The sequence below is a fragment of the Athene noctua genome, chromosome 23 (genome assembly GCF_965140245.1).
Source record: "Athene noctua chromosome 23, bAthNoc1.hap1.1, whole genome shotgun sequence".
Lineage (NCBI taxonomy): Eukaryota > Metazoa > Chordata > Aves > Strigiformes > Strigidae > Athene > Athene noctua.
In genome coordinates, this window is record NC_134059.1 from 4132940 (window position 1) to 4148886 (window position 15947).

The 15947-nt window shown below is 49.8% G+C and overlaps 1 protein-coding gene across 1 annotated transcript; it reads right to left on the reverse strand.

Moving 5' to 3' along the window:
• Positions 1-71: 71 nt before the first annotated feature.
• MAPK13 (mitogen-activated protein kinase 13) lies at positions 72-13530 on the reverse strand. The gene is made up of 12 exons (XM_074925246.1): positions 13412-13530; positions 9656-9785; positions 9218-9276; positions 7732-7840; positions 6642-6671; positions 6166-6213; positions 5133-5247; positions 4716-4787; positions 4123-4202; positions 3565-3643; positions 2095-2271; positions 72-1749 (listed from the first exon to the last, which is right to left on the reverse strand). Exons 1-12 carry the CDS (start codon positions 13528-13530, stop codon positions 1670-1672), a joined length of 1098 nt encoding a protein of 365 aa, XP_074781347.1. The 3' UTR covers positions 72-1669.
• Between the last annotated feature and the right edge of the window lie 2417 nt (positions 13531-15947).

Sequence of the window (15947 nt, forward strand, 5' to 3'; positions counted from 1 at the left end):
TTTGTCCACATCCAGGAAAGACAAAAAAAAAAAAAAAAAAAAAAAAAAAAGGAGATTATTGTGGTGTTTTTCATCTCATATAAAACTCTACCTACTGAAGAAACTGTGTCAGAGCAGGGCTGGATGCAGCTGCCTGGGGCCATGTGCTCTCCCCAGCTGTGTGCCAGCAGCACTGCACAGTCCCACCCCATCACATGTGGGGACTCTGAGCATCTCAGAGAAGGCCATTTCTTGTAGCTATCGAGAATTACTCACCAAATAAATGACTGAATTAAAATTTCCACAGATAAATAAGAAATGCAAAACCTCAATGAAAGCGCAGTAAAAATAATTTGTGAAGCTCTTACAAGGATGTTTTCTAGCCTGTAGTGGTTTTTGGGAGATATTCTATTTAATAAGTTTATCTTAGATGTAATTTATAACGATGCCAACGGAAGGAGCTAATCTGATACCAAGAAACTAAGATGTCTGAACTTATTTTCTGTGCTCACTGAGTTGAATTATTGTGTTATTTCTGCTAACGCTAGATTGTTCATGCAACGTAATTTCCTGCTTCCCCCTCAATATAAGAACTTTTTTTTAGTTACTTTGAGGGCTGAGCCTTAGGACTGACACTTGACTATTTCCCAAATGATGACTCTAAACATCTCTTCATATTGAGGAATGAGCAGCCATTAAAGAGAACTGAAGCAGAGGATCCCTGGTTTAACTGATCCTGCGGGGCAGAAGGAATGAGAATATAAGGGGTCACATCACTGGGCTGTGTAAGGAAACACCAGCCCTGCCAAGAGATAAAGGCAGCCTGGAGCAGGCAGGGTGACTCCAGGGAGAGGGTGTTCAGTGGGAGATAAGTGTGGTGAAGAGAGAACCGTTGGGCAAACCAGGCTGAGCAGGAAGGAACGGCAGCAGGACTGTTAGATTATAACCCAGCCCCTTGGGATGCTCGTGGGAAGTGGCCATGAATTCCCAGGGTGTGTTTCCAGCTAGCAATAAGGAGGAGACAGCACTGATCAAACCCCAGGGAATGAAATAAGCAGAGCAAAAAACAGAGGAGACAGTGGCTGTCCAGAGGGGGAAGCACCCCAGCAGGGAGTTGTGTATCTAAGCAAGAGTTTGGAGCTGCTCTGTGCACAGGCTGATGCCATGATCGACTGGATTCCCCCGTCCCAGCAACCTCCCTGTGCTGGAGGCTGTTTTGGCTGCACAGGGAAAGGGGATACGCTCAGAGTCAGATTGGATAAAGTCTTGTTATGCTGAATTTCACTATTTCTGTTTATTTTGCTTGGAACTCGCTTCCCAGAAAAGTTTGCTTTATGTATATTAATGTACTAAAACCTGTGCTTGGAAAGACTAATGAGAAGGGAGCAATGAAAGCTCTCTCAAGTGGATGAATATGGGGGGAGAAGAAAAAAAAAAAAAAAACCAAAACACCAGGTAAAATTCTCCCACTTGAAGTTCCAATGAGAATATATTTATCTTTTGCATTGAAAACTGTTTGGGGTGTTTCACCCTTTAGTAGAACAAAGTCCAGTGCCCACAGCACGGTGTCACCCTTGTGCTGGCACACACAAGTCCCACAGGCCAGTCGACGGCCACCAGCGAGGCAGCGAGGAGCCAGTCCCATCCGTCACCCAGGAGAAGTGAATCCCAGCAAAAGCCATACCGGTCGCTATAACGACATCCCAGTTCGCTTCTTTGAGTCCTTCCGTGCAATGGGACTGAAGGACAAGATCTCCTTGTAAATATGCTCTTGAAAAACAGAACAAAAATAACCATGAATGTGTGATTTTTAGAGGACACAAGTTAAGAGTCTGAGTGTTGCGAATGTGCAGAGAGGAGGTAACTCAGTGGAGAGGGCAGGGCAGGTACAAGCTGGAAGAGACAGACAGAGCAGAGAGGCAAAAAAAAAAAAAAAAAGTGCCTGAGGAGCTGGAGGGATCTTTGCTGAACGAATAAAAGCAAGAGCAAGGCAAGGGAGATGTGCTCTATCATCAAGGCCCCAGCAGGCAATCGCAGCCTTAGTCAGCACACGCACAGGAAAGAGAGGTAGGAAAGTCCCGTGCTAGACAGGAACTTCAAAGATAAATTTCTTACTTCTCCACTCATCTATTGAAAGTTTTTCGTGTTCCAGAGAATCATCATAGGACTGTTGTGCTTCTGTCTCCTCCTCGATGTCTCGGAACTGGTCGAAATAGGGGTGAGCCAATGCCTCCGTCGCTGTAAGGCGCTTTTCCACGTCGAGCTGCAACATCTTGTCAAGCAGGTCCACTGCTGTAGGAGAAGACAGAAACAGGGCTAAGCAAACTGTGATGGAGAACAGGAATCCTGAAGATGAGAACCCTGCAAGGGATGAGGCTTGTGTTTCCAGGACTACATCTCCAGACCTGGAAACGAGAGAGATTCTTCAACCTGGTCAAGGTAGCGTGAGGCTGCCATGTCAGGGGGGATGCAAGGTCCACCCAACAACAGCCTCAGGGAACTCTTACTGACAGAACTGGAGGTGCAAGTTGTGCAGAAATAACCATCTTGAATAAACCTCGCTGCACAGATGGAGCTGCAACAATATAAAAAGCCAGTAACTTCAAGGTATTTTTTGGTTTTAATCATTCACTTTCACTCTGATCCCCACAACTCAAAGCAGTCTTAACATGAGTAATCTATACAGAAATCTATACATCCCTGGTAAACAGGAAGGCAAGAAACAGAGATACTAACTAGTCTGTTAGACCCATTCCCCCTTGGTTTTAACATCTTAATGCTTTCTTCCTTTCAGTCTCTAGAAGTTTTGCTTGCTCTCACCTCTAATCTACTCGGGAAAAGAGCTCCTTTAAGAGATCAATTTTTACCCCGAAAATTACACATCTCAGCTGCCTGTTAAGTATCCATAGATCCAGGTGATCAACAAACAGTATCTAAGCTGTACTCTAAAAAAAAATAAGCCAAACCAAACCAAACTACTGGTTTGGACTGTGGGGCTCTCAGCACTTTATCAAAACCTATGGAGTCTTGGAGGTGGGGCTGGGAAATAACCATGAACAAAGAAGAGCTGGTTTGTTTATCAAAGAAAAAAAATTGGTTTCAACTTGTTGATCATAATATCACCTGCTTGGCTAAAAGCAACAACTTCTGGAAGCCAATATCAGCCAAATTTCATCCCAACTCTCATACCACGTGGAGCTGACATGTGCAATGTCCTAATCCCGTAATTTGTATCCACAGCCTGGACATCCTGTTATATCCAGTGCCCGCTCTCTTCCGATGAGAGTCAGAACTTTATCTCTTCCTTAAATACTGTATAATGCAGGCTGTGTCATTTTAAAATTATTAAAAAAAAAAAAAAAAAAAAAAGGCCAAGAACAGCAGAACATTGCCACTGTAATGCCAATAAAGAATCATTTTGCTTTTAATTCATATGTATTTACCCTGAGGGGCAGGGGCACAATTTGCAAGGGAGAAAGTACCAAGAAATTATGAGAAAGAGGAGAAATAAGATTGGAGCTGTGGCAGTGAGCCTGCCTCCTTTCCAGCTGTGAAAACTCATGAGAAATTCTGGAGGTGACTTACCCTGAGGATTGGCTTTGGGGAAAAGCACAGACAAATCCTTCTTGGGGATTTTAGGAAGGGACTTGATGTAGTTTTTAGCCTGAAATGGAAAGGGAAGGGCATTTACTGCACGTGGACAAGTGTGAGGGGCTGTGAAACACAACTCTTGGGTCTCACGGCTCAGATGAGGAAAGGCAAACGAATACACCCGCAAATCGTCCCAGGTGTCATGTTTCAGTGACCAATTTGCAAGGAACTATTTTTATCAACTGAGATACAGAAATATTCCTGCTTTAAGGGACAAACTGGAGAACAGCAGAGGCTGGTGGTTTGCTGGGGCACCAGGCACCTCGCCTGGGAGTCCCTGCAACCCACACTAGCTCCCAATGCAACGCCAAATCCATCAGATGTGCCACTAGCAAAGAGAAACCTCTTGTTGCCAAGGGGCAAAGACTGCTGTGGCTCCTCCTCCCTGCTGCGGTAGAAGAAGCACCTTTCCCACCTCACAGACACGCGGAGTTAACCTCTGCCCTCCGCACCTCTGCCAGCCAGACCTGAATTCACAGGGAACTTTCTTACCGCTTTGTCCTCCAGCTTCTCCACGAAGTCTTCCCCTGGATGCCCCGTTACTTTCAGGATCTGCGTCAGTTGATCTAGGTCTGGCAGGCTGAGTTAAAGATCACCCGTCTAGCAGAGAGCCCTGGACACCTCCCAACAGCTCAGCCTGAGGGCTGGGTGCTGGAGAGCCTGAGGGAGCTACGAGCAGGTTACGATACAAACCCAGCAGAGCTGCACAAGCAGAGACTCATGAGACTGGCAAAAAGAGCTCCAGGGCTTTTTTCCTGGGATGACATTTTCATCAACAGGTAATTTTGCTGGCACAGCTCTACCAGGGCCCATGGGGGTGGGGGATACACAAAGGTTTGGGGATGAAGTTTTGGCCATGCAAGGAGAGACTCCTGATGCCACATGTGGCCAGCACAGAGGTGTATTTCTAACGATGGCTTGGCCCTGTCCCATTTTCCTCACCAAAAAGACTGGTCCCTGCGATTATCTCCTGGTAAACCAGACTGACACCTGTTTTTCTCAGTAGCCTCATTTATAAAAACCCTTTCCACACACACCAATAATCATTACTCCCCCCAGGGAAAAGGTTCAGCTTGAAAGGATACAGTCTCTTCCTTTAAACAGCGTTTTCCCCGTCAGCATTTCTGCCATGATGCAGCCAATAGACCAGATATCCACTGTTCAGAGAGAAAAAAAGAGAAAAAAAAAAGAAAGGAAAAACAAAAAGGACAGTGAGAAGGCAGCAATAATTGCTGGGATGTTGCTTGCAGCAGGGGCGCTGATTTAAATTTCACTCCCATTTTCCACCCTCCCCTGTTCTTTCTATGCTGCCAAAATATCTGCTGCCATCACTTCCCACAGGCACTAGGCTTTGGGAGTTGTGCAACAGCTTTGGGACTTGCTCTGCTCCAGGGGACACTGATGATAAAGAAGAAAAACATCTGGGGGATTACGTGAGCTGCGACCCAGGTGTGACAGCGGGATCCCCGGGCTTGTCACGGGGCTGAGGTGAGGCTGCTCACCTGTCTGGTTGTAATGCATCCAGTTCAGAATGACTTCTGGGGCTCTGTACCAGCGTGTGACCACGTAGCCAGTCATTTCAGCATCTGCGTGTCTGGCCAAGCCGAAATCCAAGATCTGCAGTTCACCAAAGGAAGAGAGAGAAGGAAGGGCAGGAAAGAAAAATCCTATGGGCAAGTGAGAATCTACTTCTAAAAGGAAACGAAGCAGATTCAATCAGATAATAACAAAGCTCCAACTACACCACAGCCACCCACAGGACAGTTCAAAGAACTAACAGGTTTGTCTTAATTCCTCTCTAAATTGCAACCTGGCTGCAAAACCAGTTGTGTGAAGACCCTGCCGAAAGGACGGGTGCTGTGTGCACCTGGAAGGTCACTTCCTCTCTTGAGGCTTAAGTTTCAACTCTATGAGCTTTATTTAATTGAGTTCCATAACCTGGTGGTGAAGGCATCTGCCCAGGCCACCACGACTCACCCTTTCCTATAAAAACACCCTGCAGCTGACAGGGCATGGCCTCTCCCTCAATTCTGGAGATGAAAATAGCTTGACCCAGCCTCTAGAGGAAGCAGAGCCATTCCCTGTAACACACACTACAGAAAACGCGTGCTGGAGCACCACACCAGCGAGCTGCAAGCAAACCCTTCAGAGCAACACTGAAAATAACTCTGCCTGAAATCACAACCATCACGTCAATGAGAACCGAAGGGTAACTGTGGTCGAATCCAGTTATCCTTCGGGGATCATCCACCCAGCGCAAGCATTGCTCAGCAGTACTGAATTTATTTCGGAAGTCATTACGAACTGCCGTCCCGCAGGAATTACGGCAACAGGATGTTCATTCCAAGTCTCGGGCCCTGATTCAGCAAGTTACATCAGCAGGTGAGTATTTCCCACTGCCTGCAACCGCCGAGTAATGAAACGCCTCGAACTGAGTCTCGGGAGGCAAAAGGAAACATGACAGTGCCAAATTCCTGCTGGCAGAGCAGTTCCTCCACGATCTGATATGCTACAAAGTGGTGCTTTGCCACCTACCTTTAGCTGACAGTCCTCGTTCACAGCCAGGTTGCCTGGCTTCAGGTCCTACAACAGACAAGAGCAGAATAATAAGGATGTTTTGGTTTGTAACGCATCCACACAAGCCTCAGCCAAACCTCTTCTTGCTTTTGATGGGATACCATAACATCCCAAGTCCCGTATTGGTACGGCAAAGACACCATGCCTGATACACTCTGCAGCTTTAGACTACTATTTTTTCCGAAACGATTTGAAAAGCATCATAAAATACTTCTTAGCTCATCAGAAAATACAGCATTTCCTCAAAATACTGCACAAATGAGCAAATCCAAACACATATAGGGTGTAGGAGGGAAAAGAGGGAGGACGCCAGAAAGACCTTAGAGCAGATGAGGCTATTAGTTAAACTACGTTTGGGAATTTACTAACTTTACGACCAAGCTGTGTTTCTCCTAAACAGGCAAAAAAATCAGTAAGAACACACACAAACTTACCCTGTGGATGATGCCAGCGGAATGAATATACTGCAATAAAAAGAGAAGCCACAATGTGAGCGCCAGCAGACAAGACTTTCTGTTCTCCAGCAGAGAAACAAGAGCTACAAACAAGAACTTGCTGAGAACACAACTCTGCAGCCTGCTGCAGGGCCCCAGCCCCCAGGGCAGCAGCTTGAAAAGAAATCTCTGCCCTGAATTTCTGCCCATATTTGCAATGATATTGCCAGCCTAAAGAAGAGGCGTAGAGCAGAGGAGGGGGTGTGGAGCAATAGTTCCTTAGAGCGCGTACACTAATAGCTTCAAACTATCAAACAAGGGCATCAGGGTTACAGGTGGGAACAGGTGGGAACAGGGTCATTAGACAACATGAAAACTTTGTTATTTTGGATGTTAAACCACATGAAAAAAAAAAAATCTCGTCATTAAAACAAAAAATAGCAAAAACTGACCACATGGCTTTTATCACACCAGTTACACCTTCTGTATGTTCTTCCCTCCTCAAGGTAGCAGTGATCTGGGGAAAGGTGTCATTAAGGTGAACTCGTTAATGCCTGTTAGAGCCACTGCTCAGACTCCAGGTGAGAATGTTTCAGCATTAAAGCAGGGTCTCCACATCCTGGGGTTTGCAGGGATGGCTTTCTGCTCTCTCAAAGCCAGTTACACTAGCATAGTCCTCCCTTATTCCATTGAATAGAAACTCATGTCCTCTGTCTTCTCCCCCGAGAGCCTCTGTTCAGAATTCAGAAGCAGCTCCCGTTGCTGCTGGCCTCTTACTTTCTACACAGAGTTTTGCTAAAGGTTTGGCAAGTCAAGGAACGTCGCAACTGCTGTGTCGGAAAAACCATCGCAAGGTCTATGCCTGCCGATTGCTTCGATACCTGATTGACTGACGTGAATGAGGGGTCATTTTATTGGTGTGTGCTGGATCAAGAGTAGTTCAACAGCAAATATCTGCTCTCAGGGGATGCCATAACCCCCCCCCCCAATCTTCCTATACAGTGTTGGAAGGGGGTTTAGTTATGGTCAGCTCAGAGGCGATGTGTAGAGGAGACACAGGGAGTCACTAAACTCCTCCAGACCCACCTACCTTCAGCCCTTTCAGCATCTGGTAGACCAGGTACTGGATCTTTTCATCACTGAATTCATGTCCCATGATCTTTTGTAAATCTGTCCGCATGTATGGCATCACCAGGTAGCTAAAAGGCAGTAAGACAAGGCCCTGAGTCTAGAAGAAAAACATAAGGAACCAGGCTAGCCTTGTAATCACTCGGTTAGTTTTTTTTGGCTGTGTAACTTGCTGTAACTAAGAGGAGTTGTGACAGTGTTCCTGGCTGACTAGCAGCACTGCAGTGGTGCTGGGATTTCAGCCTGCTCTGAAAATTGCTCTTTCTCCTCCCCTTAAATTGGATATCTGACGTCAAGTAAGAGCAAGGCTTTTCCAAACTTTAATGATCCTGAATTAGTTTACTTTAGACCTCAAGTGATGTTCAGTTCCGGACAGCCTTACGCCATCTGGGAGCTGCAACATCTTGCGCAGCTTTAAAGAGTCTTGCAAAACTGCTGCGTTGGCTCCCAAATTTATCTTTGTCATGTTCTCCAGCCCTGCCTCGGAAGACAACATCTAGCTTCCTTCAGCCTTTGGCCTGCCTGCTGAGACTGCTAATTAGTTGATGATCTTCCAGCAGGAACTGGTCTGAGAACCTCCAGACACTTTTCCTGCTGGCTGCTAAATACCCAGCCCTCAGCTGAAAACCCTAACCCAGGCGCGCGCTGCTTGTGCTCGAGGATGGGAAAAGGAAAACAACTCGTCCAACCTGACCATCAACACCAAGGGGAAAAAAAAAAAAAAAGAGCAGCCAGAATCAAGATGAAAACCAGATCTTTAAAATTCTCAGTTTAATTACCGCAGGGCCTGATGAACAACACCTCTCCCGTTCTGAGGGCAGCCTCTTAGCTCAGCAGTGGTGCAGGCAGCGCGTGAGCACGGCTCAGGCTGTCTGTGACGTGTCACGGCACGTAACACTGCTTCACAGAATCATCCAGGTTGGAAAGGACCTTGAAGCTCCTCCAGCCCAACCATGACCCTCACCCTGACCGTTCCCAACTCCCCCAGATCCCTCAGCGCTGGCTCAGCCCGACTCTTCAACCCCTCCAGGGATCCCGGGGACTCCCCCCCTGCCCTGGGCAGCCCATTCCAACGCCCAACAGCCCCTTCTGCACAGAAATCCTTCCTCAGAGCCAGCCTGACCCTGCCCTGGGCAGCTTGAGGCCATTCCCTCGGGGCCTAAGCACAGCGTATGTGCTTCGTTACATAGTCAGCCTCTACACACTGTTCTCCCAGCTGGGAGCACAGCCCCGGGGCTCTTTGTGCCTTCTGGGTGGTTTAAGCCATGAGAACTGACTTGTGCTTTTGATTCTCCTTGTTGTCTGGGGGTGTCTGGCTTTAGTCTGGCCCCTTTTCAACTCAGTGTCTCGGACTGCACCTCAACCCCATCTCCCACCCTGCTGCTAAGTCACCACTGTCTTGGGCAATGGCTGAGTCTAGACAGAGCGAACGCAAACTCCAAACTTACAAGTCCTGGAATCCCTGGTAGGAGGGGGCGGAGGTGAAGACGTCAAGCAGCCCAATGACCTGATGGAGACAAGAAGTCCACATTTAAACCTGGGAAGCATTTGCTACACACGTGGGCCCGGGGTAGCAGCTCTCCACCGGCACATGCATGTGGGTGAGCACCGAGAACTCCATCTGAGGAATGTGAGGACTCCTCGCTATGCTGGGCAGCTGCTTTTCCTCTTACTAACACATGGGAGCACCCATTACACATCTGCTCCAGCCTGGTGCCAACTGGGCACAGCACTCAGGGAGCAGTTAAATCCCGAAACTACCTGCACGTGCCAAATCCTGGGACCTCTCAATTAAAATAAAGGTGATGTCACCGGACAGGACTTGCTCCCAGGTGGCGAGAAAACCCGCCTTGTTTCAGCAGGAATGGAGAGAAATGAGTACTTACATTCTCGTGTTGCATGTGCTTCAACAGCATGAGCTCTCTGTACGCTCTCTTGGCAAAGATCTCCGACTGGAACGGGCGGCAGAGCTTCTTGATAGCCACTTTCTCCCCTGTCTTCTTGTCTATGGCTGAACTGTAGTGGACAAATAAAAACCAGTTCTGACATCGGCAGTATGGTTTAACAAATTTTGCAATACCAGAGGTCTTCTCCCAGAGAAGAGCTAATTCTGGAGCTCACAGAAGAACAGCAAAGAAAGGCTCCTTGAGAAACCCAGCGGAGCTCTGTGCACACAAGTGTTACCGGTATGGCTTTGGGCAGACCACAGCCCGTGCTCTTTGGTGGGACACGGAGCAAACTATTAGTGACTTTATATAATTAGCTTTGTCCCCTTTAACCTGCAGAAACGAGCTGGAGCTAACAGAGCTGTGGGAAGAAGGAAACACAAAACAGTTCAAGGTCAGGATTAGTTCTACCTCTGCCTTCTCCTTCCCTAACATGGAGATAAGGGAATAAAACAATCGCTGCTTTGCCATCTCCTTGGAGGTTGTTGTCTTATAAGGTCCATCGCCTGCCTTTGCTGTATTCTGGGGCAAAGCCAGTGGATGTCACACGCCGAAAATACAGGTTGTTGAGTTAATTCTCCTGCATTTGGGATCTTTGACGCTATACGAATGTTTCTGTAAAAGCAGGTCTGGCTGAAAACGAGAGGCTGTTACAAAGCTAATGAAGACACGGCACAACAGCCACTGCTGGGGACGGGACCTGTTATTCCCTCTGCCCACGTTTGCTGTTTGTGGCTGGACAGGGCGATCCCGTGACACTTCCTCTGCTTCTGGAGGCTCTTGGGTTGCAAAGGTGACCTCGGATTTCACCAGATGAGAAGCGTGGCAGGTGGTCCTCAGGCAGAGCGCGCTGCAATTTGGGACTCTCGGTGTTTTTCCCCGGGGTGTCAGTGCACCCCATTACACGCCGGGGCTTCAGCCCCTCCTTGACCCCTCCAAGAGGCAAACAGATGAAAAAAAGGGGATGTTTTCCCTGCCAAATCACACTGTGGGTTTCCAGAGCAGTTCCCACCGCTTTGTAAATCCTTATCTCCTGGGGAAACGGAAGGGCTATAAATCACCACGATCAGTCCCACAGCTTTCGGCTGCCCAGGGTAGCCAAGCCCACGCCAACGCTGGCGTTAGCGCTTCGCACGCCTCCCCCAGCCTCGCACAGACACGTTTCCCCGGCTTCCTTCTCCAAGGGGACTCGTGATTCACCCCACCACAGCCCCTGATCACCAGGCTCCAGCCTCTGCTCCTTCCTCAAGGCTCTCAGAGGACGCGGGACAGGGAAGGGCAGGTACCATAAAGCCATAAAGCAACACTACCCTGACCTCCAGGGCCCTCGCTCAGAGGCAAAACTTCATCTACGGGATGAAGGGACATTTATAGATGGGAGATGCAATGAAATGGTGCGTTTTGCTGGGTTTAGGGCTAATTGCAGTAGGAGAGGTGGGAACACCCTGCTCCACGTGGCCGTCCCTTTGGTTCAGCACTGAGGCTGAGTTATCAGTTCCTTGCTGCAAATCTTGGAAGTGTCTCACACAGTTTTCTGTCAGCCACAAGCGATCAGTTGTGGTGTGTCCGCCGGCAGTCTGGGCTATCAACAGCTCTCCTCAACCTCCCCGATACCATCAGGCAATCTCCCTGCTCTCGGCCACTAAGGTCCCTTCCAGGTGCTCCAAATTGTGCATGATGAGAGCAAAAAAAAAAAAAATCCTTTGGGAGCTTTGGTATGATGGCGATTTCATCAATGCATTCAGCTGGGAAAAGCAAAGGAAGCACAGGAACAGCTACATGAGGCAGCTTCAACGCTGGAGATGCCACAGGATGTCTTAGGACAGTGAAGGGTTGTCACAGTTCAGGACTTCGGCAGGAGTCGGCAGAGGGGACAGCACAGTGTAAACTCTTCCAAGGAGCCAGGGAAGTTAGAGGAAGGGATTCAGACCAGATAATCAAACAGCTGCAGAACTGAAGGCAGATTTGCACGTTCTTACCTGCCCTCCCAGCCGCTGGCCTACGGAGCATCTCACCCCACCACCCAGCACAGCAGGGCTGGGGGATGGAGCTCAGCCGGGCCAGCGCAGGCAGCGGGGCTTCCACCCCACCACAAGCCACGGTGGAGAGTTCATCCAGCCGAGGAGAGTTCATCCAGCCGAGGAGAGTTCATCCAGCCGAGGAGAGTTCATCCAGCCGAGGAGAGCCCAGCACAGGCTTAACCACACCGGGCAGGCAGAGCTGTGTCCCTGCCTCGGCAGCGAGACCAGCGTTGGAGGGGGCGGGAGACTCTTTTTCACAATTACCTCGAGCTGGAAGCCAAATCCCTACAGCTTTCAGCAGAATTAATGAGGGAAGAAACACGTCTTTGCTGGTTTTCCTGAGTTAGGTTCTCCGCTGCTCAAGGAGGTGTAAAAGCCAGCAGCTCCGGATGATGCTGCGATAGGAAAAGCTTCCCAGAAATTCCCAGCAGAGGACAGCAAATCCTAACGCTTCCCCCTCTGCTTTGTACAGGAATCGGCACCAAACCCTCCCCGCTGGGCGCTGTCCCTGCTATACCAGCACCCCCTCAGACCCGGGGGCTGTTTTAACACCCATCCCTCCCTCCCTGACACCTCCAGAGCAGCCAAGATCACAGGAATGAGTAAAAAATTCGTCTTATTGTTATTTGGGTTTTTTCTGGTGGGCAAGGAAACTTTGGAAGGATTTCCCTCTTCCCCTTTTTGTCCCGTCTTTATTTTCTTCTAATCTTCCTGCTTTCTTTTATGACAAAGCCCAGAAAACACTGTAGCAATATAAGAAAAAGTCAAGTTTACTCTTGCCTGATTTTGCAGGGCTCATTTAAGCATCTCATAAGCTTAAACACACCTGGACAGCAACATGGGGAGGGGAAGCGCTGGGTGCCTCTTTCTAAACAGGCAGCCAGGGGTCAAGGACAGAACCTGGGCCCCAGGGTTTCAGGATTGGAGCTGTGACAGTGCCAGAGAGACTTTGCCCAACACCTACAAAAAGGGGACACACCTTTTTTTTTTTTTTTTTTTTTAAGCTCAGCATGTTATGAAACAAAGGGCTCCCTTCAGATCCTATCAATGATCTGCATTTAACCTTTCAAAAAAGTCACCCGTCTCCTCCTGTTTGGCAACATAAACCAAGCAAGATCTGACTTCTGCTGGCTCTCACTGCAGACACCTTTGCCCAACTGATAAATTAACAGCAGCTCAGGCTGCTCTCCTGGAGCTTGAGGATTACCATCAACCAGGAGGGAAGTCCCATCCCAGCGTGTCACTGATCCCCGTTTACAATCACTTCTATTTTATGATCGCAAGCTGGAAGCGGTATCAAGTGAGGGGGTCGTATTGCCCAGCTCCTTTCCCCAGGCAGCCCCAAACGAGCTGCCTTGGACTGAAGCAGCAGGGACACGCTGCAGGGGACACGCTGCAGCCACCCCTGCTCCAGTACCCACGTGAGCTCGGGTGGGACACGCTCCCCTCTGCCCACCCGGGGCGACCACAGGAGGAACCACTCCCATGTCACCAAGCAACCGAGTCCCCAACCCGCTGCCCGCGCAGGCAGCAAACTGCCTCCATCACGTGCAGACGTCCCTCCTAATGGAGGGGTGCTGACAAGCGCCTCCTCATTTCCCCCCCAGCGTGATATTTTAAGTGCCCCCAGCTCGCCCCGTGCCGCTGCCGGAGCTGCAGGCAGGACCCCACTCACCACACCGAGCCGTAGGCTCCCGACCCCACGGGGTGGAGGGACGTGTATCTCCTGGGCAGCTCCCAGAGGGTTTTGTTCACCTCCTGTCTGTAGAAGCCTCTTCTCCTTGCGATGTTCATCGCCCGGCGGGTGCGGGACTGCCACCCCCCCAGAGTACTGGAGTACGGGAGGGCTTCCGGGGTGAGCGCAGGACAGCGAGGCCTCCCGTGCTGGTAAAAAAAGGCTCTAGCGAGTTTCCTTCTCCGTTTTCAGCTGTTGCGAGCGTGAAGGGACATGTCTTTGGGCCCTCCTCCCTCCGCCTCCACATCGGCGGAGGTGAGGCATCAGATTTCCCGACACGCCTCGATCTTGTACAGGTGCCTCTGGCCTCTGCGCCGGCAGCCGGGCAGGCAACGCCTCACCCCCGGCTCGCGCTCTCCCACCGGGCCACCGGCCCAGAAATGTCCTCGTGGGGCTGACGGGGGGGCTCATGAAAGCCCTGAACAAGCGGGTGAGTAAGGACTTGTCGAGCCGGGGAATCTGAGGGACAAGCCACAGCGCCTCGTCAGACACGCGGGGACATTCTTCGTTGCAGCTGATGGAGGATAGAGGCTCCAGGCTGGTGAGGAAGGGCAGCAGCGCGTTCCAGCTGCCGAGGAGCACCAAGCCACGGCGGTTTTCTCCCAAGCCACAGCGGTTTTCTCCCAAGCCTGGTCTCCCGGCAGAGCGGGGACGCGGCGAGAGCGGGCTGAGGTTCTCCGCTTCGGCCAGGTGACTGCAGCGAGGAGGTTCAGGAGTAGCCGTGAGATGGAACCATCCCAAGAAGTGTTGGTGCCCCAGGCTTTGTTGGGTCTGGTTTCATCTCCCACAGCGGGTCTAACCCCTTCTCGGGCCTTCCTGGCCAGTGCAGAGCCCAAGGTCAGTGCCACACCCCCCGTGACAGGCCGGAGCAGCAAACCCAGCCCGCGGGAAGGTCCGGTCCCGGTAAGCAGAGAACACCTCGACATTTTGCTCCAACTCCAGGAGGCTCAGGTGGGGCTCCCACACCCGAGGCTGGTCCATCCTACAGACTTCCCGAAGGAAGTGACTAAGCCGCGCCTTACTGAGCCAGCCCGGCTGCTTACACCGTGCTGGACCCCGCCAGCCCTCAACCTGCCCACAGCCTCCACTCCTTGCACACCCATCACCCGCGTGGGTGCCCCTGCTCTGCGCACGCCACCCAATAAACAGGAATTACAGAAAAAACACCATCAGGGGTTTAGGAAAGATTCATTTTTCCTGCTTACAGGCAGCCACTGCAACGCCCATTACCCTCAGCCCGTGTTCTTCAAAGAATGAGTCTACTCTTTTATAAAACGCAAACGAGGGACAAGGTGCCACGGCAGATTTTTTTAACCTTGCATACACACACGTGTGTAAATGAGCCTTGGCTACAGCAACGGCAGAGTCAGGAAATAAACTGACAATCGGCTTGGTTCTATAAATACACCTGTGAGCAAGAGGTGTTACAGCAAAAACTCCTGGTACATAAGCAAACGTGTAACTCATTTGTTATTTTATGAACACAACTCTTGCTCAACTCTGCGCGCACACGCAGGTGATCAGTGCACAATTAGGGAGTTCTAAATATCTAAGGCATGTCTTGGCTCTAGAAAGATGAATTAATTCAAGTGACCAATGCAAATCAAATAGGAAACATTAAATAATTGGATTTTGTAGGTGTAGTTTATTCTTTCTCCCCAGTTCAATTCTCACTGAGTTTAATTTAGGTTTGTTTTTTTTTTTTTTTGCTAACCAGGATACATTGTAACTGAGCACATTCTGGAATTGTGTACCTTGAGTTTTGGGGATTTTTTTTTTTCTCCCAGAAAACACTAAATGAGAGGTCCTGTTTAGGATTTTCTGCTCTTGGTTTGTACCCAGGCAAGCAGAAGGTGAAAACAAGCAGGACGGCAGCTTCCCTACAGCTGAGAGAACCCCCACGCTCTCCTCTGTCCTTACTGCCACCAGCTGCTGCGCAGCTCTGACGGGGAGCAGCTCCCTGGCTCGGACCAACACCCCCACCCTGGCTTATCCAGGCCTGGGAACTCACTCAGAACACAGCTCGGGGCAGTCACTCCTCGAGTGAACGGCACTGACACACAACACAAGTTGGAAAATCTCCACTACGGGGAGCCACAATGCTCCTGCTCCCACAAACACCCTTCCACCACCAACTAAATGGCAGCTGAAGAGAAAAAAAAAAAAAAAAATCACTTAAATAGCAAACACACACAAACCGGTACTACTGGGAAGGGTCCCAGGTCCGGGCAAGCAGCAGAACGCTGCTATTGTGTTGACTAAGCACTTCCCTACACTAAACAGAAAAATAAAGTACTTTTTTCTATGTTCAGTGCTCAGGGTCAGACTCTAAGCTAGTTTTGTAGCAAAGAATCCACTTGGGACAAATAGGGACACAAAGTGCAGTGTCAGCAGACAGACAGACAGTGGTGTGGCCTCGGCCCCCGCCCCAGGCAAGACACGACAGAGAAATTCACACCGTGCTAAAGCCAACCCG